This window comes from Salvelinus alpinus, chromosome 22 (assembly GCF_045679555.1).
Source record: "Salvelinus alpinus chromosome 22, SLU_Salpinus.1, whole genome shotgun sequence".
Lineage (NCBI taxonomy): Eukaryota > Metazoa > Chordata > Actinopteri > Salmoniformes > Salmonidae > Salvelinus > Salvelinus alpinus.
This window is the reverse complement of record NC_092107.1, coordinates 48,443,362-48,470,256: the sequence shown is the minus strand read 5'-3', so window position 1 is coordinate 48,470,256 and position 26,895 is coordinate 48,443,362. Positions and strand designations below refer to the sequence as shown.

At 44.2% G+C, this 26,895-nt stretch overlaps 1 protein-coding gene across 2 annotated transcripts; it reads left to right on the top strand.

Moving 5' to 3' along the window:
* The first annotated feature begins 576 nt into the window (after window positions 1-576).
* Window positions 577-21,480, top strand: LOC139549580 (protein phosphatase 1D-like). Of its 2 annotated transcripts, none has more exons than XM_071360220.1 (6): window positions 577-1,249; window positions 4,994-5,222; window positions 7,462-7,586; window positions 16,016-16,197; window positions 16,450-16,698; window positions 16,957-21,480. In XM_071360220.1, the coding sequence occupies exons 1-6, from the start codon at window positions 730-732 to the stop codon at window positions 17,377-17,379; spliced, it is 1,728 nt and encodes a 575-aa protein (XP_071216321.1). In that variant the 5' UTR covers window positions 577-729; the 3' UTR covers window positions 17,380-21,480. The 2 variants fall into 2 exon arrangements, with proteins under 2 accessions (XP_071216321.1, XP_071216322.1); XM_071360221.1 differs by having other exon boundaries at window positions 578-1,249; window positions 16,450-16,674.
* The last annotated feature ends 5,415 nt before the right edge of the window (window positions 21,481-26,895 follow it).

Below are 26,895 nucleotides of genomic sequence, written 5' to 3'. Positions count from 1 at the left end.
TTGTCGTGATGTGTGTTTTGTCCTATATATATATATATATATATATATATATATAATTACATTTTTTAAATTCCAGCCCCGTTCCCTGGTAGGCCGTCATTGTAAATAAGAATGTTCTTAAATGACTTGCCTAGTTAAATAAAGGTTAAATTAAAATAAAACACTTTTTGAGGATCTGGGGACACATCTTTTTAAGTCTCCTGGGGGGGAAAATACTCCATATGTGTTATTTCATAGTTTTGGCGTCTTCTCTATTATTCTACAATGTAGAAAATAGTAAAAACTTTTTTTTAAACCCTGGAATGAGTAGGTGTGTCCAAACGTTTGACTGGTACTGTATCTACCTCAATTACCTCGTACCCCTGCACATGGACTTGGTACTGGTACTCCGTGTATATAGCCAAGTTATCCCTTCTCATTTTTCTCTCTGCATTGTTGGGAAGGGGGAAGGGCCCATAAGCAAGCGTGTCACTATTAATCAACCCGTTGTTTATGAAGCATTTACACATCCAGTAGGTGGCGCACTGTAGTATTTTACAGAATTTACCCCAGTTGATACAGCTCTGACGTCAATGCGTTTCTGGGCATGCCTACAAGGCTTCAAAATAAACAAAGACCAAAAGCGGGTGATTGATCATTAAGCTGCCATAAACTTAACTTAAAATACTTTTAGGCCATTTTTTAGCTACTACAAACACCCAGCGTCTGAATCAAGACGTCCCTACCGCCATGGAAAACGCATTGTTGATGCGAGTGAGTGTTTTCTCCGACCAGGGAGGCAGGAAATACATGGAGGACGTTACCGAGGTTGTAGTGGAGCCCGAGTCGGGGGAAGACGAGCTGAACTCGGACGAACAAGACGATACCAAAGGAGATAGCTCGACGGTCGACATTGTGCCTGAAAACGAGCAGTCTGATCAGACTGTACACAACGCACTGAACGAGCCTCTATCTGCCTCCACTACAGTTTCATGGACACAAAATGTACAAAATGGGGACCAAAGTTGTTCTGCAGTTTCGACAGTGGAGAGTTCACCGGCGGAGAGCGATAACCGCCCCCAGCGCTCAGTGGCTTTCTTCGCGGTGTTTGATGGCCACGGAGGCCGAGAGGCAGCGCAATTCGCACGGGACTATTTATGGGAATTCATCAAGAAACAGCGGGGGTTTTGGTCCAAGGATGACGAGGAAGTGTGTGCAGCTATTCGTAAAGGTTTCGTTGCCTGCCACCATGCCATGTGGAAAAAGCTGCGTAAGTTAGAATCATCCATGTGTCTAGTTAAATATGTATATTGGGATTTGTTGTCGCATCTCTTGCATTTAGCTAGCAAACGCTACGAATTAAATGGCCACCACAGGCTCGATGTTGCTGAATGTGTGGTTTGGGTTCTCTGGCTTGACCATCAAAATAAACCTACCACTGCTGGCCATCTGTCAGTAGTAGAGCAAAGAAAGAGACATCCCATGATTCCTATCTAAACCCCCAGCCTATCAGGACAGGCGGGTGTGCGGGGCTCTGGGAATGGGCTTTTTATACGGTTGTCTTCCTCCTCTGTTTGCCTTCGATACGGATGACAATGGGTTTAGCTGCTTGTTTGGGAAGAGTTCGCGACGGTTGCTTGACGTCGACGGCATACCAAATCAGGTTTGTTGCTGTAGTAGGCAGGCCTGGCAGCATGTGACATCTGATAATGTTGGTTGTAAAGGAGACGCATCATATGTATTGGATTTGTAAAAACCATTGCGTCCCCCATCCCCTCTTATCCGTTTGATGAATTAGTCTCTTGGCTTATCAGCTGTGAGGGCAGTTGTATTTCGGGCAGTCGTCAGCGATCTGCTCTGGATCTTTCAATTGCCCTGTCAAGTCACTAGTGCACAGTCTGCCCTACACCTGTGGTTTCCAAACTGTGGGGCACGCCACCCCCACTCAGTCTGGTTTTCAACCAGTGGAGGCTCATCAGAAGTGGAAGGGGTCCTCAGTGAATTTCATAAAAATACCAATAGTGAAATATTAAAGATACAACTATACTAAATATATTCACGTCACCAAATAATTGATTAAAATACACTGTTTTGCAATGAAGGTCTACAGTAGCCTCAACAGCACTCTGTAGGGTAGCACCATGGTGTAGCCGGAGGACAGCTAGCTTCCATCCTCCTCTGGGTGCATTGACTTCAATACAAAACCTAGGAGGCTCATGGCTTTCACCCCCTTCCAAATACTTACACGGTAATTATGACAACTTCCGGAGGATGTCCTCCAACCTATCGGAGCTCTTGCAGCATGAACTGACATGTTGTCCACCCAATTAAAGGATCAGAGAAAGAATCTAGTACTGAAAGCATAAGCTACAGCTAGCGAGCACGGCAGTGGGTGTTTGAGTAGGCTAAATTAGCAAGCTGCAACAAAATATGTCTCTCTCGCGATTCTCCTTCATTTTTGACCAAATTAATTTGTTTAAAACTGTTCAACTATTGTCTTTCTCTCTCTTTGAGTCAACTACTCGCAACAGTTTTAAACAAATTAATTTGGTTAAAAATGAAGGAGAAGCGAGAGAGACATATTTTGTTGCAGCTTGCTAATTTAGACTACTCAAACACCCGGCTCAAACAGAGAGGGATGCCATGTTAGCTAGCTAGCTATGGCTGTCTAACACTGAAAATCTTCCAAGTCAAGGTAAGCATTTGTGTTTTATACATGTATTACCACCAGGGCCTGCCGGTGTAACTGCTAAGCTGCTTGCTGACTGTACACTGTACTGCATCATCGTAGCAGGTTTAATAAGGCCTTCGTTCTAGTTCTATGCTAACTGATGTTAGCTAAAATTGTGACAACGAGAAAGGTTTTTCCGCCTGGTCACAAACCGCTGATGTGTTGAAGTCCACGAGCGAAGGACAACGCGTAGATGCGAGAAGGAATTAACGAGCAAAATGATCATGCTGTTCGTATGTGGCTGCTATGAAAGTGAACTGTGTTTGCGTGTGACCAGGGGTGTTTTCATTACGCCGATTCTGTTGAAAAACTTTTCTTAAACGGAACGATACGGGGATAAACATACCTGAATTTGTCCAATAGAAACTCTCGTTTGCAACTGTTGGACTAATGACTACACCCTAGATCAGCTAGATGCAAGCAAGTGTGTACAAGGAGGTATTGAATATGTCACTGTCTGTCACCTTGATTACTCAGATTATTCTCTTGACCTGTGTGCACCGACGTTGTATACTTTTCATAAACTAGGTTGTAGCAACTTCAAGATGGAGGGAAAATTAGAGTATCGTGTAGTAGCCTAAACCTATCGACGTTACATTGAGCCGGGTGAATGGAATATGAATGACAGTCATCCAATATAATAGAAACAAGGCCGTGCTCATTAAAAAAAACGAATCGTCCTCCCTTATCTTAAACGTCACCAACCGCCACTGCTTTAAACGTAGTCTTGAAAGTTATAATAGTACAAGGTACAAGGTACAATTTCTAATATTGGGTATTACATCATCAGTTCCTCTTGTCATGTTCGTCTTTACAAACCTCAGAGAGATATTTATAACGTGAAATGTCCAGATCAACCAGACCACGTCAGTCTTTACAAACCTCAGAGAGATATTTAGTTCCCTATATCAGGGGCTGCCCGATCCTGTTCCCTATATCAGGGGCTGCCCGATCCTGTTCCCTATATCAGGGGCTGTCCGATCCTGTTCCCTATATCAGGGGCTGTCCTGTTCCCTATATCAGGGGCTGCCCGATCCTGTTCCCTATATCAGGGGCTGCCCGATCCTGTTCCCTATATCAGGGGCTGTCCGATCCTGTTCCCTATATCAGGGGCTGCCCGATCCTGTTCCCTATATCAGGGGCTGCCCGATCCTGTTCCCTATATCAGGGGCTGTCCGATCCTGTTCCCTATATCAGGGGCTTCCCTATATCAGGGGCTGTCCGATTCTGTTCCCTATATCCTGTAGGTTTTTGCTTCAACCCCAGTTGTAAACTAACCTGATTCAGCTTATCAACCAGCTAATTAGTATAATCGGGGGTTGGAGTTAAAACCAACAGGAGGGTAGTTCTCCAGGAACAGGGTTGGAGTTAAAACCAACAGGACGGTATCTCCAGGAACAGGGTTGGAGTTAAAACCAACAGGACGATAGTTCTACAGGAACAGGGTTGGAGTTAAAACCTACAGGACGATAGTTCTACAGGAACAGGGTTGGAGTTAAAACCTACAGGACGGTAGTTCTACAGGAACAGGGTTGGAGTTAAAACCTACAGGACGGTATCTCTCCAGGAACAGGGTTGGAGTTAAAACCTACAGGACGGTATCTCCAGGAACAGGGTTGGAGTTAAAACCTACAGGACGGTATCTCTCCAGGAACAGGGTTGGAGTTAAAACCTACAGGACGGTAGTTCTACAGGAACAGGGTTGGAGTTAAAACCTACAGGACGGTAGTTCTACAGGAACAGGGTTGGAGTTAAAACCTACAGGACGGTATCTCTCCAGGAACAGGGTTGGAGTTAAAACCTACAGGACGGTAGTTCTACAGGAACAGGGTTGGAGTTAAAACCTACAGGACGGTATCTCTCCAGGAACAGGGTTGGAGTTAAAACCAACAGGATGGTATCTCTCCAGGAACAGGGTTGGAGTTAAAACCAACAGGATGGTATCTCTCCAGGAACAGGGTTGGAGTTAAAACCTACAGGATGGTATCTCTCCAGGAACAGGGTTGGAGTTAAAACCAACAGGATGGTATCTCTCCAGGAACAGGGTTGGAGTTAAAACCTACAGGACGGTATCTCTCCAGGAACAGGGTTGGAGTTAAAACCTACAGGAGGGTATCTCTCCAGGAACAGTAGCTCCTTCCTAACTGTTGTTATATTCAGGGGCCATATTATTGCAGGCAGGGACCTCAGAGAAGTAGGTTAGTCTGAAGGCTACTTCTAAGGCTGGGCAAGTTCCAATAGTTCAACATGTTCTCTCCCTCCCTCTTTTCCTTCCCTCTGCAGCCGAATGGCCCAAAACTCTCACGGGGCTTCCCAGCACCTCAGGCACCACGGCCAGTGTAGTGGTCATCCGGGGGGACCGAATGTACGTGGCTCACGTAGGAGACTCTGCCGTAGTCCTGGGGGTCCAGGATGACCCCACGGACCAGTTCATCAGGGCCGTGGAGGTGACACAGGACCACAAGCCTGAGCTGCCCAAGGAAAGGGAACGCATCGAAGGGCTGGGGGGCAGGTAAGACTGACCAACACATACTACCCTACTAGGTTGTCTAGCCAGCCAACTCAACATGTTAATGTTTAGTCTGTCTGACAGACTAGCCTAACATATAATAGTGTACGAGGGCCCCCAACAACCGTACCCTCATGTGACTGTGCATCCAAAACAACAGCCCCTATGACAAGAGAATGGGTTTGAGCCAAAAAGCATCTCTTTTTCTCTCTCTCTCGCAATAGCAACTTAAACTCTTGTCTGCTTTGGGTGATAACAACATTGTCTATTCTAATGGAAACTCACAGTCAGATGAAGCATTGTAGCATCTATGCCTGCTTGGTGGAAAACTACAGAAAAACGGACTGGGTAAACGACACGCTACTGTAGAGCTGACTGGGTAAACGACACGCTACTGTAGAGCTGACTGGGTAAACGACACGCTACTGTAGAGCTGACTGGGTAAAACGACACGCTACTGTAGAGCTGACTGGGTAAACGACACGCTACTGTAGAGCTGGTCACAAGTAGTACACTATAAAGTAGCTCCCTATTCCTTATGTAGAGCCTGGTCACAAGTAGTACACTATAAAGTAGCTCCCTATTCCTTATGTAGAGCCTGGTCACAAGTAGTACACTATAAAGTAGCTCCCTATTCCTTATGTAGAGCCTGGTCACAAGTAGTACACTATAAAGTAGCTCCCTATTCCTTATGTAGGTCCTGGTCACAAGTAGTACACTATAAAGTAGCTCCCTATTCCTTATGTAGGGCCTGGTCACAAGTAGTACACTATAAAGTAGCTCCCTATTCCTTATCTAGAGCCTGGTCACAAGTAGTACACTATAAAGTAGCTCCCTATTCCTTATGTAGAGCCTGGTCACAAGTAGTACACTATAAAGTAGCTCCCTATTCCTTATGTAGAGCCTGGTCACAAGTAGTACACTATAAAGTAGCTCCCTATTCCTTATGTAGGGCCTGGTCACAAGTAGTACACTATAAAGTAGCTCCCTATTCCTTATGTAGGGCCTGGTCACAAGTAGTACACTATAGAGTAGCTCCCTATTCCTTATGTAGAGCCTGGTCACAAGTAGTACACTATAAAGTAGCTCCCTATTCCTTATCTAGAGCCTGGTCACAAGTAGTACACTATAAAGTAGCTCCCTATTCCTTATGTAGAGCCTGGTCACAAGTAGTACACTATAAAGTACGCCTTTCCTTCTAGTTCTCTGCTATCTAGAGCCTGGTCACGAATGTAGTACACTATAAAGTTGGAGACTCCCTATCTCCTTCATGTAGAGCCTGGTCACAAGTAGTACTGCTATCAAAGTAGCTCACCTATTCGCTTATGTAGAGCCTGGTCACAAGTAGTACATCTATAAAGTAGCTACCCTATTTACCTTATGTAGAGCCTGGTCACAAGTAGTACCCTTATAAAGTTAGCTCTCCTATTCCTTATGTAGGGCCTGTGTCACAGGTAGTACACTGATAAAGTGATGCTCCCTATTCACTTCAGTGTTAGAGCCTGGTCACAAGTAGTACACTATACAATGTATTGCCTCCCTCATTCCTTATGTAGGGCCTGGTCACAGGTAGATACACTATAAAGTAGCTACCACGTTATTGCCTTATGTAGAGCCTGGTCACAAGTAGTACACTCTATAAAGTCAGCTCACACTACTATGCCTTATCTAGAGCCTGGTCACAAGTAGTACACTATAAAGTAGCTCCCTATTCCTTATGTAGAGCCTGGTCACAAGTAGTACACTATAAAGTAGCTCCCTATTCCTTATGTAGGGCCTGGTCACAAGTAGTACACTATAAAGTAGCTCCCTATTCCTTATGTAGAGCCTGGTCACAAGTAGTACACTATAAAGTAGCTCCCTATTCCTTATCTAGAGCCTGGTCACAAGTAGTACACTATAAAGTAGCTCCCTATTCCTTATGTAGAGCCTGGTCACAAGTAGTACACTATAGAGTAGCTCCCTATTCCTTATGTAGAGCCTGGTCACAAGTAGTACACTATAAAGGTAATGCCTTTTGTGACACTGACTGGCTAAATCATAACTACTTCTTCATCACTACCTTACTGTCTATGATAACTCACCTGTCTGTCTCCTGTCTCTCTCCCTCCTGTCTCCAATTAGATAACTCACCTGTCTGTCTCTCCCTCCTATCTCCAGTGAGATAACTGTCCTGTCTGTCTCTCCCTCCTATCTCCAGTGAGATGACTGTCCTGTCTGTCTCTCTCCCTCCTGTCTCCAGTGTGATAAAGAAGTCTGGTGTGAACCGGGTGGTGTGGAAGAGACCCAGGCTGACTCATAACGGGCCCGTCCGGAGGAGCACCGTCATCGACCAGATCCCGTTCCTGGCTGTGGCCAGAGCTCTAGGTACGTTGTTGTGGTCTTAAAGCTCCACAGAGGTTCATTTCCATTTTTATGGAAATAGTTAGATTATTTCGTTAATGTTTCTCCCTATTACCTGAAACCTTTTATTATTTTCAAAGCCGTTGGAGCTGTTGCACTGGCTGTTCGGTCCGAACACATTCACCAAGTCATGGACATTAGCTGCACTAAACAGAAGTTGCCTCACTCAGAGGCAGGTGTTGCTAGGCAACCTCCCTGGACTTGCCCGGGCTAAAGCCACTTAGTGATGGGGGAAGTTCTGCTCTTTTTACTGACACGGTTTTCTGTTTGACTCGTTCAGTCAAAATAAATATTATTTAGACACATTTTCTTTTAATTTGAGTCCGTAATGCCCAGAGCATGCAGGACCAGCGAGTGATGAACTGAAAACTCGAAAGAGTTATGATTCTATAAGCCTCGTTCACCGTAGGGGGCTTATTGGAGCTGTCATTTGTGACCGAGACTTGTAAACGTGTGCTTTAAACAACGTAGACCTACATTTGTTGATTTCTAGGCATCCAAATAAGATTATTTCTTGATACATTTGAAACGAGGTCTAGTTGTGGCCAGATTGTGAACGACTCTTGGCCGAATGCAGTGGTTGATTTCCATGAGGGTGATTTAAGCACAATATCGTTGGTGAACCTCAGCTCCCCAATCGATTCGTTCTCGAGTTTGTGTTTGTTGAGCTGAGGATGTGTATGTTTTGGTTCCAGGGTTGAGGAGTAACGGATTACATGTAATCCGTTACATGTAAGGGATTATATAAAAACCGGTAACTGTAATCCGTAACGTCGCCAGCAAAAAAAAATTATCAGGTTACAGATACTTTTGAAAAACTAGATTACTTCGATGATTACTTTTAAATTCAGAAAAGATGTTTGCAAAAAAAAAAATCTTTGACACTTCTTTGATTTCTCAATGACATTCAAATCAGCGTTGAAAAAAGGCACAAGTTTAAGTTTGTTCCACCTGAGTGAGTCTGACCACCAATCAGAGACCACTATGATGACACACCAAATGATGACCACCAATCAGAGACCACTATAATGACACACCAAATGATGACCACCAATCAGAGACCACTATGATGACACACCAAATGTGTTTGATGGATCGTGGGAAAAGAGCAGGAATAGGCTTTTGTAGGTTACAGTCCAAGCTATGTCTTTCAATGGTGCGACTGCTGTCGGCATCCAAAGATTATCCAACTTGAATAAACGCTTGGAGGAAAGGATGACAGCAGTGGTGTAGTCTACGGCGATACCGATATCACTTATTATTGATATTTATGACTTAAAGCATCAGCTATCTGACTAGTTTACCGATCGCTGCAGCTGTACACAGCCCATCTATAAACAGCCCATCCAACCAATTACCTACCTCATCCCCATATTTGTTTTTCTGCTCTTTTGCACACCAGTATTTCTACTTGCACATCCTCATCTGCACATATATCACTCCAGTGTAAGTGTACTTCTGAGGAAGTACACTTCCAAGTAAGGGCTTTGGGATGGAGATGCAATATGGTAGTCATGCCAACATATCTCATCAGCCACCTGGTGGAAGAGACTTTGTGGATCTGAGGCTCTTTCCCCTGTTGCCTCCATCATCCTCCAAATCCCATCAACATCAGCCGCCTCAGAGCGCAACTGGTCCTTGTTTGGGAACACACACACCAAAGCACGCAACAGGCTGACCAATACAAGGGTTGAAAAATTGGTGGCCACCCGGGCAAATATGGGGCTTTTTGAGCCTGACAACGAGTCATCCTCAACAAGGTTGGACATTGACAGTGAAGATGAGGCTGATGTTCAAGAGGTGGACATTGAGGAGGTCCAGGGAGAAGACATGGAAGCCTGAGAGGAAGACAACCAAAGCTTTAGTTTCTAGACTATCATTTTACAGATGAATGTTGAAAACATTTTTGGGAGATGTGATGGATCATTGGGGATCAATATTCCCTTTTGTTGTTCAGTGAAATCATCCCATGTGAAGAGTCAACTCATTTAATTAATTTAATCAATTAATTTAATCAATTCGTAACTGAATAGTTTTTGAAAATTTCTATTGGAACGATTTAATAATGTGCAATTATGTCTACTTATGATAAGGTAAAAGGTTTAAGTTTCTCTCTCCATATGATATGGTAAATATATCCAATGCAAAAAACAGATACATTTAAATGGTATTAATATTAATTTGCACATATATTCCTGAAAATTTCTCTGAATAATCCCCAAAATGTGCAAACATAATCTCCATTGATTCTTGAAGAATATAACTTATAAATTCCCCATGAGTTCAGTTCAACTGTCACACTCCATCAGAACCCAAAATATAAACTTGTTTTTCTCCAATGTTTGTCAACATTGTAAATGTAAACACACTGTATAGCCTCATAACATGGGTTTAAACCATCATTTTGATATCATGGAAGGTCAGTCATTGCATCCATAGCTCTCTGTCTGTTCATCTGAGAGTGGTTACATTTCTCCAGGATCATCTCTCAGCTTTTTACCAAAACAAAGGCAGGGTGGCCGTTTTGTTATTGTTTCATCTGTTGATTTGCCCTTAGATATCTTGATGAAATGCTGCTGTTTAAAGTGTCACCAACTATAAAAGGTAAACAATAGGTCTTTAGCAAATCATTTATCACCTGTAAATAGCTCTGTTCAGTAGTGCTCAAAGCCATTCCATGAACACAGCATTTATTTTTCAACTGGAATCAATGAGCCCAATCAGTTGTCCATGACAACACAATCATAAACAACACAGTAGGGCTGGCTAATAAGTCCTTATTTTTGGGGGTCATATTCAGGTAAAACTATTAGGCTGATACTTCCAGATTTCTAAGTCCTATTCAAATCAAAGTTTATTTATCACGTGTGCCGAATATATATACACTGCTCAAAAAAATAAAGGGAACACTTAAACAACACAATGTAACTCCAAGTCAATCACACTTCTGTGAAATCAAACTGTCCACTTAGGAAGAAACACTGATTGACAATAAATTTCACATGCTGTTGTGCAAATGGAATAGACAAAAGGTGGAAATTATAGGCAATTACCAAGACACCCCCAAAAAAGGAGTGATTCTGCAGGTGGTGACCACAGACCACTTCTCAGTTCCTATGCTTCCTGGCTGATGTTTTGGTCACTTTTGAATGCTGGCGGTGCTCTCACTCTAGTGGTAGCATGAGACGGAGTCTACAACCCACACAAGTGGCTCAGGTAGTGCAGTTCATCCAGGATGGCACATCAATGCGAGCTGTGGCAAAAAGGTTTGCTGTGTCTGTCAGCGTAGTGTCCAGAGCATGGAGGCGCTACCAGGAGACAGGCCAGTACATCAGGAGACGTGGAGGAGGCCGTAGGAGGGCAACAACTCAGCAGCAGGACCGCTACCTCCGCCTTTGTGCAAGGAGGTGCACTGCCAGAGCCCTGCAAAATGACCTCCAGCAGGCCACAAATGTGCATGTGTCAGCATATGGTCTCACAAGGGGTCTGAGGATCTCATCTCGGTACCTAATGGCAGTCAGGCTACCTCTGGCGAGCACATGGAGGGCTGTGCGGCCCCACAAAGAAATGCCACCCCACACCATGACTGACCCATCACCAAACCGGTCATGCTGGAGGATGTTGCAGGCAGCAGAACGTTCTCCACGGCGTCTCCAGACTCTGTCACGTCTGTCACATGTGCTCATGTGCTCAGTGTGAACCTGCTTTCATCTGTGAAGAGCACAGGGCGCCAGTGGCGAATTTGCCAATCTTGGTGTTCTCTGGCAAATGCCAAACGTCCTGCACGGTGTTGGGCTGTAAGCACAACCCCCACCTGTGGACGTCGGGCCCTCATACCACCCTCATGGAGTCTGTTTATGACCGTTTGAGCAGACACATGCACATTTGTGGCCTGCTGGAGGTCATTTTGCAGGGCGCTGGCAGTGCTCCTCCTTGCACAAAGGTGGAGGTAGCGGTCCTGCTGCTGGGTTGTGTCCCTCCTACGGCCTCCTCCACGTCTCCTGATGTACTGGCCTGTCTCCTGGTAGCGCCTCCATGCTCTGGACACTACGCTGACAGACACAGCAAACCTTTTTGCCACAGCTCGCATTGATGTGCCATCCTGGATGAACTGCACTACCTGAGCCACTTGTGTGGGTTGTAGACTCCGTCTCATGCTACCACTAGAGTGAGAGCACCGCCAGCATTCAAAAGTGACCAAAACATCAGCCAGGAAGCATAGGAACTGAGAAGTGATCTGTGGTCACCACCTGCAGAATCACTCTTTTTTTGGGGGTGTCTTGGTAATTGCCTATAATTTCCACCTTTTGTCTATTCCATTTGCACAACAGCATGTGAAATTTATTGTCAATCAGTGTTGCTTCCTAAGTGGACAGTTTGATTTCACAGAAGTGTGATTGACTTGGAGTTACATTGTGTTGTTTAAGTGTTCCCTTTATTTTTTTGAGCAGTGTGTATATATATATATACCGCTTGAAGATCAAGGGGTATAACATGTATTGGAATGACTGAAATTCTGATACTTTGGTTTTTAATGTAAAGATATAATTTAATCGTATTATTATACGTAGTAGAAAGCGATGGGTTAGAAGAATCCGACATAACCAACCCATAAAGTAACATGTAACATTCATATATGGCCAGCTATGTAAACTTTAAAATTGATTTATTCTGCAATAGATGTCGGTTCAATTGGTAACATACATTTTTGTCTTCTTCTAATGCCTCTTAAGGGGAAAGTAATCTAATGTAATCAGATTACGTTACTGAGTTTGGGTAATCCAAAAGTTACGTTACTGATTACAATTTTGGACAGGTAACTAGTAACTAACGGATTACATTTAGGTAGTAACCTAGGCAACCCTGGTTGGTTCTACAAAGCTGTGTCCATCATAACATTCAATAATCAATTAAGTGCATTCATTCTTGCAGCATGCGATCAATCAGTTATCAGTTATTTTTCTTCTTCTATGCTGCCTGTTTTTCCTTTTCACCCAGCGTTCCATCTAAATCGTTGAGATTCTCTTTGTAATGGAAAGCGCTCTATAAAATAAATCTATTGGTATTGTTATCATCATTTTAGTAGGCATCCGTTGAGTCATAGCAAAGGGTTAGTTGTGTCATTTAAAGTACGTAGAACTAAAAAAACAAAGTGTTGAACAGAAATATATAATTTCAACAATTTTACTTACAATTCATATCAGGAAATCAGTCAATTGAAATAAATGCATTATGCCCTAATCTATGGATTTCACATGACTGGGCAGGGGCACAGCCCTGGGGGGGCGCAGCCCTGGGGGGGCTTGGGAGGACATAGGACAACCCACTTGGGAGCCAGGTCCACCGATTGGGGAGCCAGGCCCAGCCAATCAGAATGAGTTTTTCACCACAAAAGGGCTTTATTACAGACAGAAATACTGCTCAGTTTCTTTAGCTGTCGGAGTGGCTGGTCTCAGAAGATCCCGCAGGTGAAGAAGCCTGATGTGGAGGTCCTGGGCTGGCGTGGTTACATGTGGTCTGCTGTTGTGAGGCCAGTTGGACGTACTGCCAAATTCTTTAAAACAACATTGGAGGCGGCTTATGGTAGACCATTGAACATTCAATTCTCTGGTGGACATTCATGCAGTCAGCATGCCAATTGCACGCTCCCTCAACTGGAGTCAGCTGTGACATTGTGTTGTGTGACGACAACTCTACATTTTAGAGTGGCCTTTTATTGTCCCCAGCACAAGGTGCACCTATGTAATGATCATGCTGTTTAATCAGCTTCTTGATATGCCACACCTGTCAGGTGGATGGATTATCTTGACAAAGGAGAAATGCTCACTAACAGTGTTTTTGAGAGAAATAAGCTTTTTGTGTGAATGGAACATTTCTGGGATCTTTTATAAACACGGGACCAACATTTGCGTTTTATATTTTTGTTCAGTATGGATCTAAACTTTGTTTTTTTCTGTAAATAAATTTTTGGACATTCTTGTTTTTGGAGAAGCAAGTTTTTGTTTTCTTTCCAAAAGTTTAACCTCATCTCTCTGCCCATTCCTAAAGAACACCTAGTTTGTCTCCAGTCCATATAGATTTTCTTCAAACTGTAAAAATCGAACATCTTATCGAACATCGAACATCACTGGTTGTGAAGCAAAGTGAAGTACTGCACTGCACGAACCGTGACATAAGTTCCCTTGTTTCTCAGAGTCGGTTTCACAGGTATGTTTCTTTCCATAGGGGATGTTTTCCATAGGGGGATGCTCTCTGTTTTCCATAGGGGGATGCTCTCTGTTTTCCATAGGGGGATGCTCTCTGTTTTCCATAGGGGATGCTCTCTGTTTTCCATAGGGGGATGCTCTCTGTTTTCCATAGGGGGATGCTCTCTGTTTTCCATAGGGGGATGCTCTCTGTTTTCCATAGGGGGATGCTCTCTGTTTTCCATAGGGGGATGCTCTCTGTTTTCCATAGGGGGATGCTCTCTGTTTTCCATAGGGGGATGCTCTCTGTTTTCCATAGGGGGATGCTCTCTGTTTTCCATAGGGGATGCTCTCTGTTTTCCATAGGGGGATGCTCTCTGTTTTCCATAGGGGATGCTCTCTGTTTTCCATAGGGGATGCTCTCTGTTTTCCATAGGGGATGCTCTCTGTTTTCCATAGGGGGATGCTCTCTGTTTTCCATAGGGGATGTTTTCCATAGGGGATGCTCTCTGTTTTCCATAGGGGGATGCTCTCTGTTTTCCATAGGGGGATGCTCTCTGTTTTCCATAGGGGATGCTCTCTGTTTTCCATAGGGGATGCTCTCTGTTTTCCATAGGGGATGCTCTCTGTTTTCCATAGGGGATGCTCTCTGTTTTCCATAGGGGGATGCTCTCTGTTTTCCATAGGGGGATGCTCTCTGTTTTCCATAGGGGGATGCTCTCTGTTTTCCATAGGGGGATGCTCTCTGTTTTCCATAGGGGGATGCTCTCTGTTTTCCATAGGGGGATGCTCTCTGTTTTCCATAGGGGGATGCTCTCTGTTTTCCATAGGGGGATGCTCTCTGTTTTCCATAGGGGGATGCTCTCTGTTTTCCATAGGGGGATGCTCTCTGTTTTCCATAGGGGGATGCTCTCTGTTTTCCATAGGGGGATGCTCTCTGTTTTCCATAGGGGGATGCTCTCTGTTTTCCATAGGGGATGCTCTCTGTTTTCCATAGGGGGATGCTCTCTGTTTTCCATAGGGGGATGCTCTCTGTTTTCCATAGGGGGATGCTCTCTGTTTTCCATAGGGGATGCTCTCTGTTTTCCATAGGGGATGCTCTCTGTTTTCCATAGGGGATGCTCTCTGTTTTCCATAGAGGATGCGCACTGTTCACTGTTTTGCTCTTCCCAGACACAAAGAGCCCATATATAACTATTTTTTGGAACAGCAAGACGGGCAACGAGGCAGTTGGGAACAGCAAGACGGGCAACGAGGCAGTTGGGAACAGCAAGACGGGCAACGAGGCAGTCGGGAACAGCAAGACGGGCAACGAGGCAGTCGGGAACAGCAAGACGGGCAACGAGGCAGTCGGGAACAGCAAGACGGGCAACGAGGCAGTCGGGAACAGCAAGACGGGCAACGAGGCAGTCGGGAACAGCAAGACCGGCAACGAGGCAGTCGGGAACAGCAAGACCGGCAACGAGGCAGTCGGGAACCGCAAGACCGGCAACGAGGCAGTCGGGAACCGCAAGACCGGCAACGAGGCAGTCGGGAACAGCAAGACGGGCAACGAGGCAGTCGGGAACAGCAAGACGGGCAACGAGGCAGTCGGGAAGAGCAAGACGGGCAACGAGGCAGTCGGGAACAGCAAGACGGGCAACGAGGCAGTCGGGAACAGCAAGACGGGCAACGAGGCAGTCGGGAACAGCAAGACGGGCAACGAGGCAGTCGGGAACAGCAAGACGGGCAACGAGGCAGTCGGGAACAGCAAGACGGGCAACGAGGCAGTCGGGAACAGCAAGACGGGCAACGAGGCAGTTGGGAACAGCAAGACGGGCAACGAGGCAGTTGGGAACAGCAAGACGGGCAACGAGGCAGTTGGGAACAGCAAGACGGGCAACGAGGCAGTTGGGAACAGCAAGACGGGCAACGAGGCAGTTGGGAACAGCAAGACGGGCAACGAGGCAGTTGGGAACAGCAAGACGGGCAACGAGGCAGTTGGGAACAGCAAGACTGGCAACGAGGCAGTCGGGAACGGCAACGAGGCAGTCGGGAACGGCAACGAGGCAGTTGGGAACAGCAAGACATTTCGTCTTCTTTTTGTCCAGTTACTGTAAATGATTGTGGATGTGTGTAAAACCCCCTCTACATCTCCTTTCCCTTTGTTATCCAGTGTTCCCTTGTGAGATGAGGAACATTTTATTGAATTATATTCTGTCCCTATAGGGGACCTGTGGAGCTATGACTTCTACAGCGGAGAGTTTGTAGTGTCCCCAGAGCCAGACACCTGTGTTCTGACCCTTGACCCCAATAAACACCGGTACATCATCCTGGGCAGTGATGGACTGTGGAACATGGTGCCCCCCCAGGATGCCGTCTCCATGTGCCAGGACAACGATGAGGCCATGGTGAGTTGTGGCGCTAAACGTCAGTGTGCTGTTCAGTAGGGAAAAACATTTTTGCAACGGGGGAAGAAAAAAAAATCTATTTGTTATTGGTTTAGGTATCACTGTGTTTTGAGACATTTTCTCCCTGCTGAACACGGACCAGGGCTTTTCAAACCGGGACACTGAGGCTTGTGTATGACCAACATGATCATAAATTTAAAAAAATCACACAACTACTGTAAACAAACCCCCCCCCCCCCGCTCTCCTCCTAGGCGCCGTGCGGGGTGTCCAGCGCTCGCCAGCTGGTGAGCCACGCCCTCCTGCGGTGGCGCCAAAGGATGCTGCGTGCGGACAACACGTCGGCTATCGTGATCGCCCTGCAGGAGCCGGGTGTCCCTCAGGAACCCCTCCACCATGAGGAGGTGCTGCTGAACCTGGCCGAGGGACAACACTGTGGCCCCGCATCGGACTCCCGCTCAAACACCTCACTCATCAAGGTACAGAGCAGAGGGAATATTAAGGTGTGTGTCCAAAATGGCCTCTATTCCCTATATAGTGCACTGTGAAAAATAGGGTGCTGTTTGGGCTAAATCATAATTACTACTTCATTACTACATTAGTACTGTATGAAATACCTCTGTCCCCCTCTCTCTCTCCTTCTCTCTTGCTCTGTCCCTCCCCCTCTCCATCTGTTTCTCTCTGTCACCCTCTCTCTCCCTCTGTCTCTCGCTCTGTCCCCCTCTCCGTCTGTTTCTCTCTGTCCCCCTGTCTCTCTCTAGGTTCCAGACATGGACATGTCGTCTGCTGTGTGTGAGCTCCTTCCGACCCTGGAGCGTGGACACGGCCTATCAGGGAGCAGCCTGTACGTCCTGGCCCTATCAGATCCCTTCGGCCCGCCCCTCTCCGACTCGGACGACTCCCGCACCGGTTTTCCCCTGACGGCAGACAGCCCCGCCCTGGGGGAGGAGCTTAGTGACGTCACCGCCAGGCTGCCCGGTGGCAAACGGACTCAGGATGACACGTCACCCAACCCCGTCCCGTCCGCCAAGAGGACCCGGAGGAAGAATGGCGAGGGAACGGGGGCGGGGCCAAAAGGAGGTGGAGGAAAGGACCAGAAACAGTCTCTGACTCCGTCCCCCACCAACGTTTCCCCCACGCTTTTCCAGCAGCAACACGGCAAGGCCACTGTGTGTGTGTGCTGAGAGACACACACACACACACACACACACACTCTACAGACGGACTAACAGGGACACAAGACAGACAATAACATTCTGCCTCTTCCACAAACTTTTACAAATGACTACTGACTGAGAAACCAGTCACTTTCAGGATCGTGGTCTCTCTGTTTGGTGACACTTTCAGGATCGTGGTCTCTCTGTTTGGTGACACTTTCAGGATCGTGGTCTCTCTGTTTGGTGTCACTTTCAGGATCGTGGTCTCTCTGTTTGGTGTCACTTTCAGGATCGTGGTCTCTCTGTTTGGTGTCACTTTCAGGATCGTGGTCTCTCTGTTTGGTGTCACTTTCAGGATCGTGGTCTCTCTGTTTGGTGACACTTTCAGGATCGTGGTCTCTCTGTTTGGTGACACTTTCAGGATCGTGGTCTCTCTGTTTGGTGTCACTTTCAGGATCGTGGTCTCTCTGTTTGGTGTCACTTTCAGGATCGTGGTCTCTCTGGTTGGTGTCACTTTCAGGATTGTGGTCTCTCTGGTTGGTGACACTTTCAGGATCGTGGTCTCTCTGTTTGGTGACACTTTCAGGATCGTGGTCTCTCTGTTTGGTGTCACTTTCAGGATCGTGGTCTCTCTGTTTGGTGTCACTTTCAGGATCGTGGTCTCTCTGTTTGGTGACACTTTCAGGATCGTGGCCTCTCTTTTTGGTGTCACTTTCAGGATCGTGGCCTCTCTGTTTGGTGACACTTTCAGGATCGTGGTCTCTCTGTTTGGTGTCACTTTCAGGATCGTGGTCTCTCTGTTTGGTGACACTTACTAGTCATATTGATGGATTACATATTGGTATTGTGTTATGCACATTCTCTTCACTTGTCCTCCGTTATCTTTCGTCTTACTCTGTTCTCTGGGATGGTGGAGAAGGATTTTAAGTGGTGGTCTGTCATGTAATAATTTTTAACCCACGTAAGTAACTCTGTGATGCAAAGGAAAGGGTAACATTTTCAAAACGGCTCTTGTAAAACAAAGTTTTCCCAAAATAACCACAACATTTGGGGTCGACTGGCACTTCCAAAATGAGTTTGGAATACTGCGTCTGGGTGATGGTAGCGTGTGAAAGTCCCCAAGATATCTCTCACTCATTATGTCGTGACTAAATCTTTATTTTCTTTTTGTGGTGTTTTGGGGACAGAAAAATCACCCAAAGTATGAATTTATCCAATCTGTTTATATATTCTGCAAATCTTGACGTGGGTTCATTGATAAGTACATGTGTTACTTACTTTTAAGTAAAGCAATATATTTTTATACATAGTAAAATAAAACAATTGTAGAAGCTATAGAGGATAACCTACCATTATTAGATTTTCAAATCAATATATTTCCACCATTTCCTAAATTCACTTTGTCCTAATAATCTTGATATTCACTTGATATTTATTATAATCTTGCTATTCCCTCATAGTATTCAATCCTCCTATCCTTTATGGGTTACTATGCCCATCCTGATTTTAAATTGGATTTTTAAATGTTTATTTTTTTCTTCTATTGTGTGTGTTTTGTTATTTCTTCACATATTGAATGAGATGATCCCAAACTGAAAGGTGCTGTTACAGTTTAAACCAGTGAACTAATTAACTAATAATGAATTAATAGTTGGACAAGGTGAACTGTATAATATAGTCAGTCGGGATGTTGTTGTTCCCACTGTCAGATGAGCTCACATGACACCTGGTGGTCATTACCTGTAACTGCAACGCTTAGCCTATTTTTTATTTTTACTGAATTTACCCCCCCAACAAGATCTACAGACAATGAACTATAGGCTATTTAAACACTCCAGTTGAGTCTATGGGTTCTGCTGTGGTCTTATCAGAGAAAATGAGTCTATGGGTTCTGTCTGTCTGCAGTGGTCTTATCAGAGAAAATGGTAGTGAAACTAGTTAGTTGTCAATATACATGTTTGTTTTTTAGTTTTTAAGAATACTATGGGAGGGGTCTTACATAAGAACTTTTATTTGATTGACTTGAACGAGGACTGCTCGGCTCGATATATACGACTCGTTGACATATGAGTGATATCAATGTTTTATTTAAAAATGCAGTCAGATGCTTCCATCTTAATTTTACCTACATGGATATTACTTTCATGTCATGAATGACGTGATCAATTTAAAATGGTTTATTATTTGACCCGTTGTCGTCACATAGTGATTACAGGGCATCAGACTTCTGACAGTGATAGTGTTTTAAGAAAGGTCTACCGACTGTCACGTTTGCTTCAGGACAAGCTCTCGGTAAATTATTAATCATTTTCTGTATGTAGTTTTTGTTTTTCTAGACCAAAGTGCAATTTTAACTGGGCGATTTGTTTTTTTATTTCCTACTAGGCCTATATTTGTGTTAGATTTTTTTTTTTTTTTAACTCTTTTGTTGGATTAAACATTTTAAATGTTTTAGGTGAAGAGATACTGGTGTGTTGTTCTGCCAGAACATATTTTCTGTTACTTTGTGATGGTTTTGTGCATAATGTTTTTCGGAACAGTATTGGGGTGCGTCCCATATTGAACCCTATTCCAGAAGTAATGCACTACTTAGCTACACACAATACCCCATAATGACAAAGCAAAAACTGGTTTGTAGAATTTTTTACAAATGTATAAAAAATCATCTGAAATATCATATTTACACAAGTATTCAGATCCTTTACTCAGTACTTTGTTGAAGCACCTTTGGCAGCGATTACAGCCTGGAGTCTTCTTGGGTATGACGCTACAAGCTTGGCACACCTGTATTTGGGGAGTTTCTCCCATTCTTCTCTGCAGATCCTCTCAAGCTCTGTCAGGTTGGATGGGGAGCGTCGCTGCACAGCTATTTTCAGGTCTTTCCAGAGATGTTTGATCGGGTTCAAATCTTGGCTCTGGCTGGCCCACTCAAGGACATTCAGAGACTTTTCCCGAAGCCACTCCTGCGTTGTCTTGGCTGTATGTTTTGGTCGTTGTCCTGTTGGAAGGTGAACCTTCGCCCCAGTCTGGGGTCCTGAGCGCTCTGGAGCAGGTTTTCATCAAGGATCTCTCTGTACTTTGCTCCATTCATCTTTCCCTCGATCCTGACTAGTCTCCCAGTCCCTGCTGCTGAAAAACATCCCCACAACACGATGCTGCCACCACCATGCTTCACCGTAAGGGATGGAGCCAGGTTTCCTCCAGACGTGACGCTTGGTATTCAGGCCAACGTGTTCAATCTTGGTTTCATCAGGTCTGAGAGTCCTTTAGGTGCCTTTTGGCAAACTCCAAGTGGGCTGTCGTGCCTTTTACGGAGGAGTGGTTTCCGTCAGGCAACTCTACCTTAACTCTACCGATTGCTCAGTTGGGCCGGCGGAAGATTCTTGGTAGTTCCAAAGATTTTCCATTTAAGAGTGATTGAGGCCACTGTGTTGTTGGACCTTCAATGCTGCAGAAATGTTTTGGTTCCCTTCCCCAGATCTGTGCCTCAACACAATCCTGTCTCTGAGGTATACGGAGAATTCCTTCGACTTCATGGCTTGGTTTTTGCTCTGACATGCACTGTCAACTGTGGGACCTTATATAGACAGGTGTGTGCCTTTCCAAATCCTGTCCAATCAATTGAATTTACCATAGGTGGACTCCAATCAAGTTGTAGAAACATCTCATGGATGATTAATGGAAACAGGATGCACCTGAGCTCAATTTTGAGTCTCATAGCAAAGGTTCTGAATACTTATGTAAATAAGGTATTTCTGTTTTATTTTTTATAAATGTGCAAAAATGTCTGAACCTGTTTTCACTTTTGTCATTATGAGGTATTGTCTGTAGATTGATGAATAACATATTCTATCCATTTGTAACGCAACAAAATGTGGGAAAAGATAAGGTGTCTGAATACTTTCCCTGTATAGGGAATGAGGATCCATTTGACATGCGTCCTTTGTTTTTCCAGGTGAAGTGATTAATTTTACAGGTTCATTCTGTTGCGTTATGGCACCTTGCCCTGCTTGGCACGGACATAACTGTACTGACAACAACTAGTGCATATGTACAGGGTTCATGTAGGGAAGAAAAAAAACACTTGTTTTGAATTGATAATATATGAAATAAAAAAAATAAGTTTTCTGTCTTCTTGACTTATTTGGAGGGGGGGGGTTCAAAGTACACAATGTAGCTCAATAACAACTACTGTTTGTAAACTTTTATAAGATAACAATCTAGTTGAAAGAATACCAGTTACATTTTGGCACAGGACCAGAGGAGACATTAAGGATTTGCACATCACCCACCAACTCCGTACGTTACGTTGCCCCCAGAAGAAAGCCTACGTCGCAAATGACACCCAACGAAACTGCAAGAAAGACAACCTAGAATACCACCGACTCTGTGACAGACATTGTAATATACCTGTCTTGTACCAACGATATTGTAATATACCTGTCTTGTACCAACGATTTTGTAATATACCTGTCCTGTACCAACGATTTTGTAATATACCTGTCCTGTACCAACGATACTGAACTAACCTGTCCTATACCAACGATATTGTAATATGCCTGTCCTGTACCAACGATACTGAACTAAACCAACGATTTCGTAATATACCTGTCCTATACCAACGATACCGAACTAACCTGTCCTATACCAACGATATTGTAATATACCTGTCCTATACCAACGATACTGAACTAACCTGTCCTATACCAACGATATTGTTAATATGCCTGTCCTGTACCAATGATAATCTATTATACCTGTCCTGTACCAACAATATTGTATTATGCCTGTCCTGTACCAATGATACTGAACTAACCTGTCCTATACCAACGATATTGTAATATACCTGTCCTATACCAACGATACTGAACTAACCTGTCCTATACCAACGATATTGTTAATATGCCTGTCCTGTACCAATGATAATCTATTATACCTGTCCTGTACCAACAATATTGTATTATGCCTGTCCTGTACCAATGATACTGAACTAACCTGTCCTATACCAACAATATTGTAATATACCTGTCCTATACCAATGATAATGTAATATTCCTGTCCTATACCAACGATATTGTAATATACAGTGGGGAGAACAAGTATTTGATACACTGCAGGTTTTCCTACTTACAAAGCATGTAGAGGTCTGTATTTTTTTTTAAATCATAGGTACACTTCAACTGTGAGAGACGGATTCTAAAACAAAAATCCAGAAAATCACATTGTATAATTTTTAAGTAATTAATTTGCATTTTATTGCGGTTAATGCGGTCTGAATATGCACACAAGTATAAACTGATAGGCAAATGGAATATGCACACAAACATTGGACTACTGTTAAATAGGCATATCGCAATCAAGAGAATTTTAGCATGATATTTTGATGTTTAAACATGGGTTTGAAGATGATTCACTTGTTCTTATTTACCATCTAGAATGAGATAGATTGAGTAGGTGGACAGAAACACCTGCGCATATAACCTGTTAACCAGAATAAAGAATGAACATGTTGAGAGAAAAATCTCAAATACTGTTAGAAATTTGCAAAATGTACAACTAATAACACATTATGTACATTATTTAATTAATAATGGAGCATCCATTATTCTTCTTGTTTCCTATACATTTCTCTTGCCATAGTTCTTCTGGAAGAATAGAACACTTGACCTGGTCATTGTCACCAAACACAAAACGTTTTTTTTCTCTCACCTATGACGTTGGGCCAATAAACCAAAACCCTCTTGTGCCATATTCTGTCAGTTACTACTACGACCATGTCACCCGAATTGTTAGCCTCTCATTGTGGCTCCGGATCAGACCGTGCGCACCCTCCTCATTCCCGTTAACACAGATGTTTAAAACCGTTCAGCGACCTCAACCTACCAATAGCAAAAAATATCTCGAAATGTATTAGACTTGTATTTATGAACTAATCTGTGCGGTTACAGAATCCCGAATCGGTAGTATACGGCAGTCACGGAAGGGTTCGCTGTGTCACTCACTGAGCTATAATAAGAACTGGGCCTGACTATTCCTCCTCTCTTCGTGTCACAGGGAACTCTTTGACGTAGCAACATAAATTGTCCCTGTACCATGCTGGCGACCAGGTATGCGGCTAAATTGAAGTAGCCCTATTTTCATCCTAGGTTTGCGGTAGCTACAGTAGTACATGCGCAAAATCCAAGTCGTTAACTGGACTTTAAATTGAGGATCTGGCCATAAAACTATTTACTGATAATCAAGTGGAAGACCACACACATGAATAATACAGTATTATAACTGTAGCATAATGTCGACTACACGTGACTGTGGAGAGCTTCAACTGGAGCCAGTGACCAATCAGAGTATCAGAATCAATGACGTGATTCCGAAGCGTCGATTTACCGATGTGTGTGCAGATAGGAAGACGGAAAAACGACTTTAAATCGGAGTTGTCTCGAGATGGCTATGCATTTTCATGGTATCAGGCTAGTAAGCATATAATTTATCCATTGAATACAGACGGTCGACGAAAACAACCCTCATCGAATATTCAAAACTGGATTACAGTAATGAGATGCATCCACCAATCCAAAGAAAGGATAGGCGGGAGTTAGGTAGCCCGGTGAGTCGCTTTGTGGACAACGACTCCCATTGTTAGAGCGGAGAGATATATAACCTGTCAGTATAGCCATAATCTTTGATAAAAGTCCATTAACAAAGAAGTAGACCAGACCCAGCTGCTATTGCATTGGTGTCTATAGGAGACACATCTAGTTAAGTAGACCGGAACTGACCTTTTTGTAAACGGCGAGTGACCCATCTTCATTTATCCACCATCTTTGGTGTGTTCAGAAGGATGCAGAGTATGTAAACAAACAACAATGGCAGCCGTAGGCCTGGTTCTATGCAGCCAGACGTTAGTTCTGCATAGTTATCAAGGTATATCAGACCCCTATCCATCCATACAGAACACCTGTCGGCTCTGCGGACAAAATCTGCTCATCAAAGGGACATTACAGGCAACACGGAGAATATTTGACAAGCCTAAAGCCTCAAAGGAAAAAAAGTTATGTGACAGATTCCTTGCCACCGGTTTAGTGCTAACTGAGGCACCAGGGGTGAAGTCGGGCAGAATTTGTGCTAAGTGCTATCGACTATTTCTCAGGATAGAGGAATCTGTAAGCGTTTTAAAGAAATGGCAATCAGAGCATCAGACACAGGGGACGAGCAATAAGAGGAAGCGTGAATTGGAACCGAGTCCGTCTGAAACAGACAGGGCTGCCAAGAAGACATCGTCTGAACCGGAGCCGAGAACATATGAAACAGACAAGGGAGCCAAGAAGAAATGTCCTCCCTATAAAAAGGTTCCCCCGAGGAGCAGTCTTGTCGAGGTAGTTACACTAACCAACTAGCCCAACATTGGACTAAAGGAGCCTTTACGTTACTCCATAGTCCAAGGACCTTACACATTATGATTAAAGGGCGAATTGGCTTTGGAAGCCAAAACAGCCAAATACTCCCATCTAATCACGAATCGATTCTCAATTTCGGTACGATTCTAGGAACATAAATCCATATACTTTAATATCAAAATAATTTCACAAATTCAAAATACACACTTAATGTATAGCGTTTTAACAGTTGCAGCCGGCAGTATTTTACAGTGACAACATATTGTTGCGTCGGCCTCCCTTTTACTCACAGGTGTTCAGAGACGCAGATATCAAAATAGCTCAGGTAGTCGACTCTGTCTTCTGTTTGTTTTCAGTAAATAAGCGCAGTAACATGGAAATATGGCCGTGTGAGAACTCTAACTCTATACAGGTGTATCAATTTAACCTTTTTGTGTTAAAAAATATATATATTTCTCGCCGATATGAAATACGGTTATTTTAATGCTACCAAAACCGTACCGCAAGCGATGCGTGTTAATGTTAAGACCAAGCATAGTGGCTCTTAAAGCAACATCCATAACATGCATCACCTAGCCAACTACAAAGCGCCCCCCTCCCCTCCCAAAACCACATGCATGTACTGTAGTATTCCTACCTTCTGTATTTTCATTATAATACTCTATTAATTTCACATTATTTTGCAGGTTGTCATAACATACCCTAACCAATTGGATCCAAAGCTGAAAAAGAGGGTTGAGAAAGTTTCATCAGAATTTTCTGGAATGGTTGAAAACTTGGCAAAAGGCAAATTGACGACATTTGTCAGGTTAGCCTTGACGAATGAAACCATGTGTCAAGAAATCAGAACGCAGATGACACAGAAAATAGAAGCAGAGGTCAAGGCGTATGCAAGACCTTTAAATTACTTGACTTCTGCTGAACCTTGCATCTTGAGTAGTACCTCGTTGGAGAACATGAAGTGTTTTTCATACCAAGCGTTGGATGATGAGTTGTCCAGGAAGACACCATGGCTTTATACCACCATCAATACCGCAACAGGTGGTTCCACCATCCACAACTGTGTGGCTGCATCTGTGGCCCTGAGAGGTAGAAACCCCAGGCTTTCTGCACTGGCCTATGTCATCAACTCAACACTGACCCAAGGTGGGGTTAAGCCCATTTTCAAAAGACTCTCTAAGATGGGCATAACAACCACACACAGCAATGTCCTAAATAAGCAGAAAGAGATGAAGGCAGCTGGGTACAACATCAACATCAAATGCTGGAGGGAGGACTGTGAGCTGTTTTTCCAACATAGTGTCAGCGGTGAAGTCTGCCCACGACCACCTCCTACTGCTAAACCGACAGAGGAGACCGGAAGAGAGGAAGAGGAGGAGGAGGACAGTAGTCCAGTGGAGGATGAGTTTGAAATAGAGCTGGACTGGGGTCCACTGGAGGAAGAGGGTGAAGGAGATGAGGAAGAGTGGAGTCCACTGTCAGAAGAGACAGAAAGAGATGAGGACAGAGGATCTATAGTGCAGGAAGAGAGTGAAGGAGAGCAGGAAGACAGGGGTTCCCTGCTAGGAGAGACAGAAAGAGAGTTAGAGGGACATGCATCATCAGCACGACAAGGAAATGACAGACAGGAAGAGGACTCTGATTCAACAGTGGATTCAGAGTCTGAACACTTTGGATTAAACCTCACTTGTGAGAGTGATTAGAGAAGTAACCTAACAAAGAGTCTGTAGATTACAGATCTAGGCCTAGGGGCCAAGGCTACATCTCTGAACAACAAGGGACTAATCATAGGCTGCATCCCAAATGGCACCCTATTCCCTAATATAGTGCACTACTTACCCCATAGGGCTCTGGTCAAAAGTAGTGCACTACTTACCCCATAGGGCCCTGGTCAAAAGTAGTGCACTACTTACCCAATAGGGCTCTGGTCAAAAGTAGTGCACTACTTACCCCATCGGGCCCTGGTCAAAAGTAGTGCACTACTTACCCCATAGGGCTCTGGTCAAAAGTAGTGCACTACTTACCCCATAGGGCTCTGGTCAAAAGTAGTGCACTACTTACCCAATAGGGCTCTGGTCAAAAGTAGTGCACTACTTACCCAATAGGGCTCTGGTCAAAAGTAGTGCACTACTTACCCAATAGGGCTCTG

Coding starts and splice junctions, on each gene's coding strand:
- LOC139549580 (XM_071360220.1), top strand. CDS start 730: ATGGAAAACGCATTGTTGATGCGAGTGAGTGTTTTCTCCGACCAGGGA. Junction 5,223..7,461: donor ATCGAAGGGCTGGGGGGCAG/GTAAGACTGACC, acceptor TCCTGTCTCCAG/TGTGATAAAGAAGTCTGGTG. Junction 16,198..16,449: donor AGGACAACGATGAGGCCATG/GTGAGTTGTGGC, acceptor CTCTCCTCCTAG/GCGCCGTGCGGGGTGTCCAG.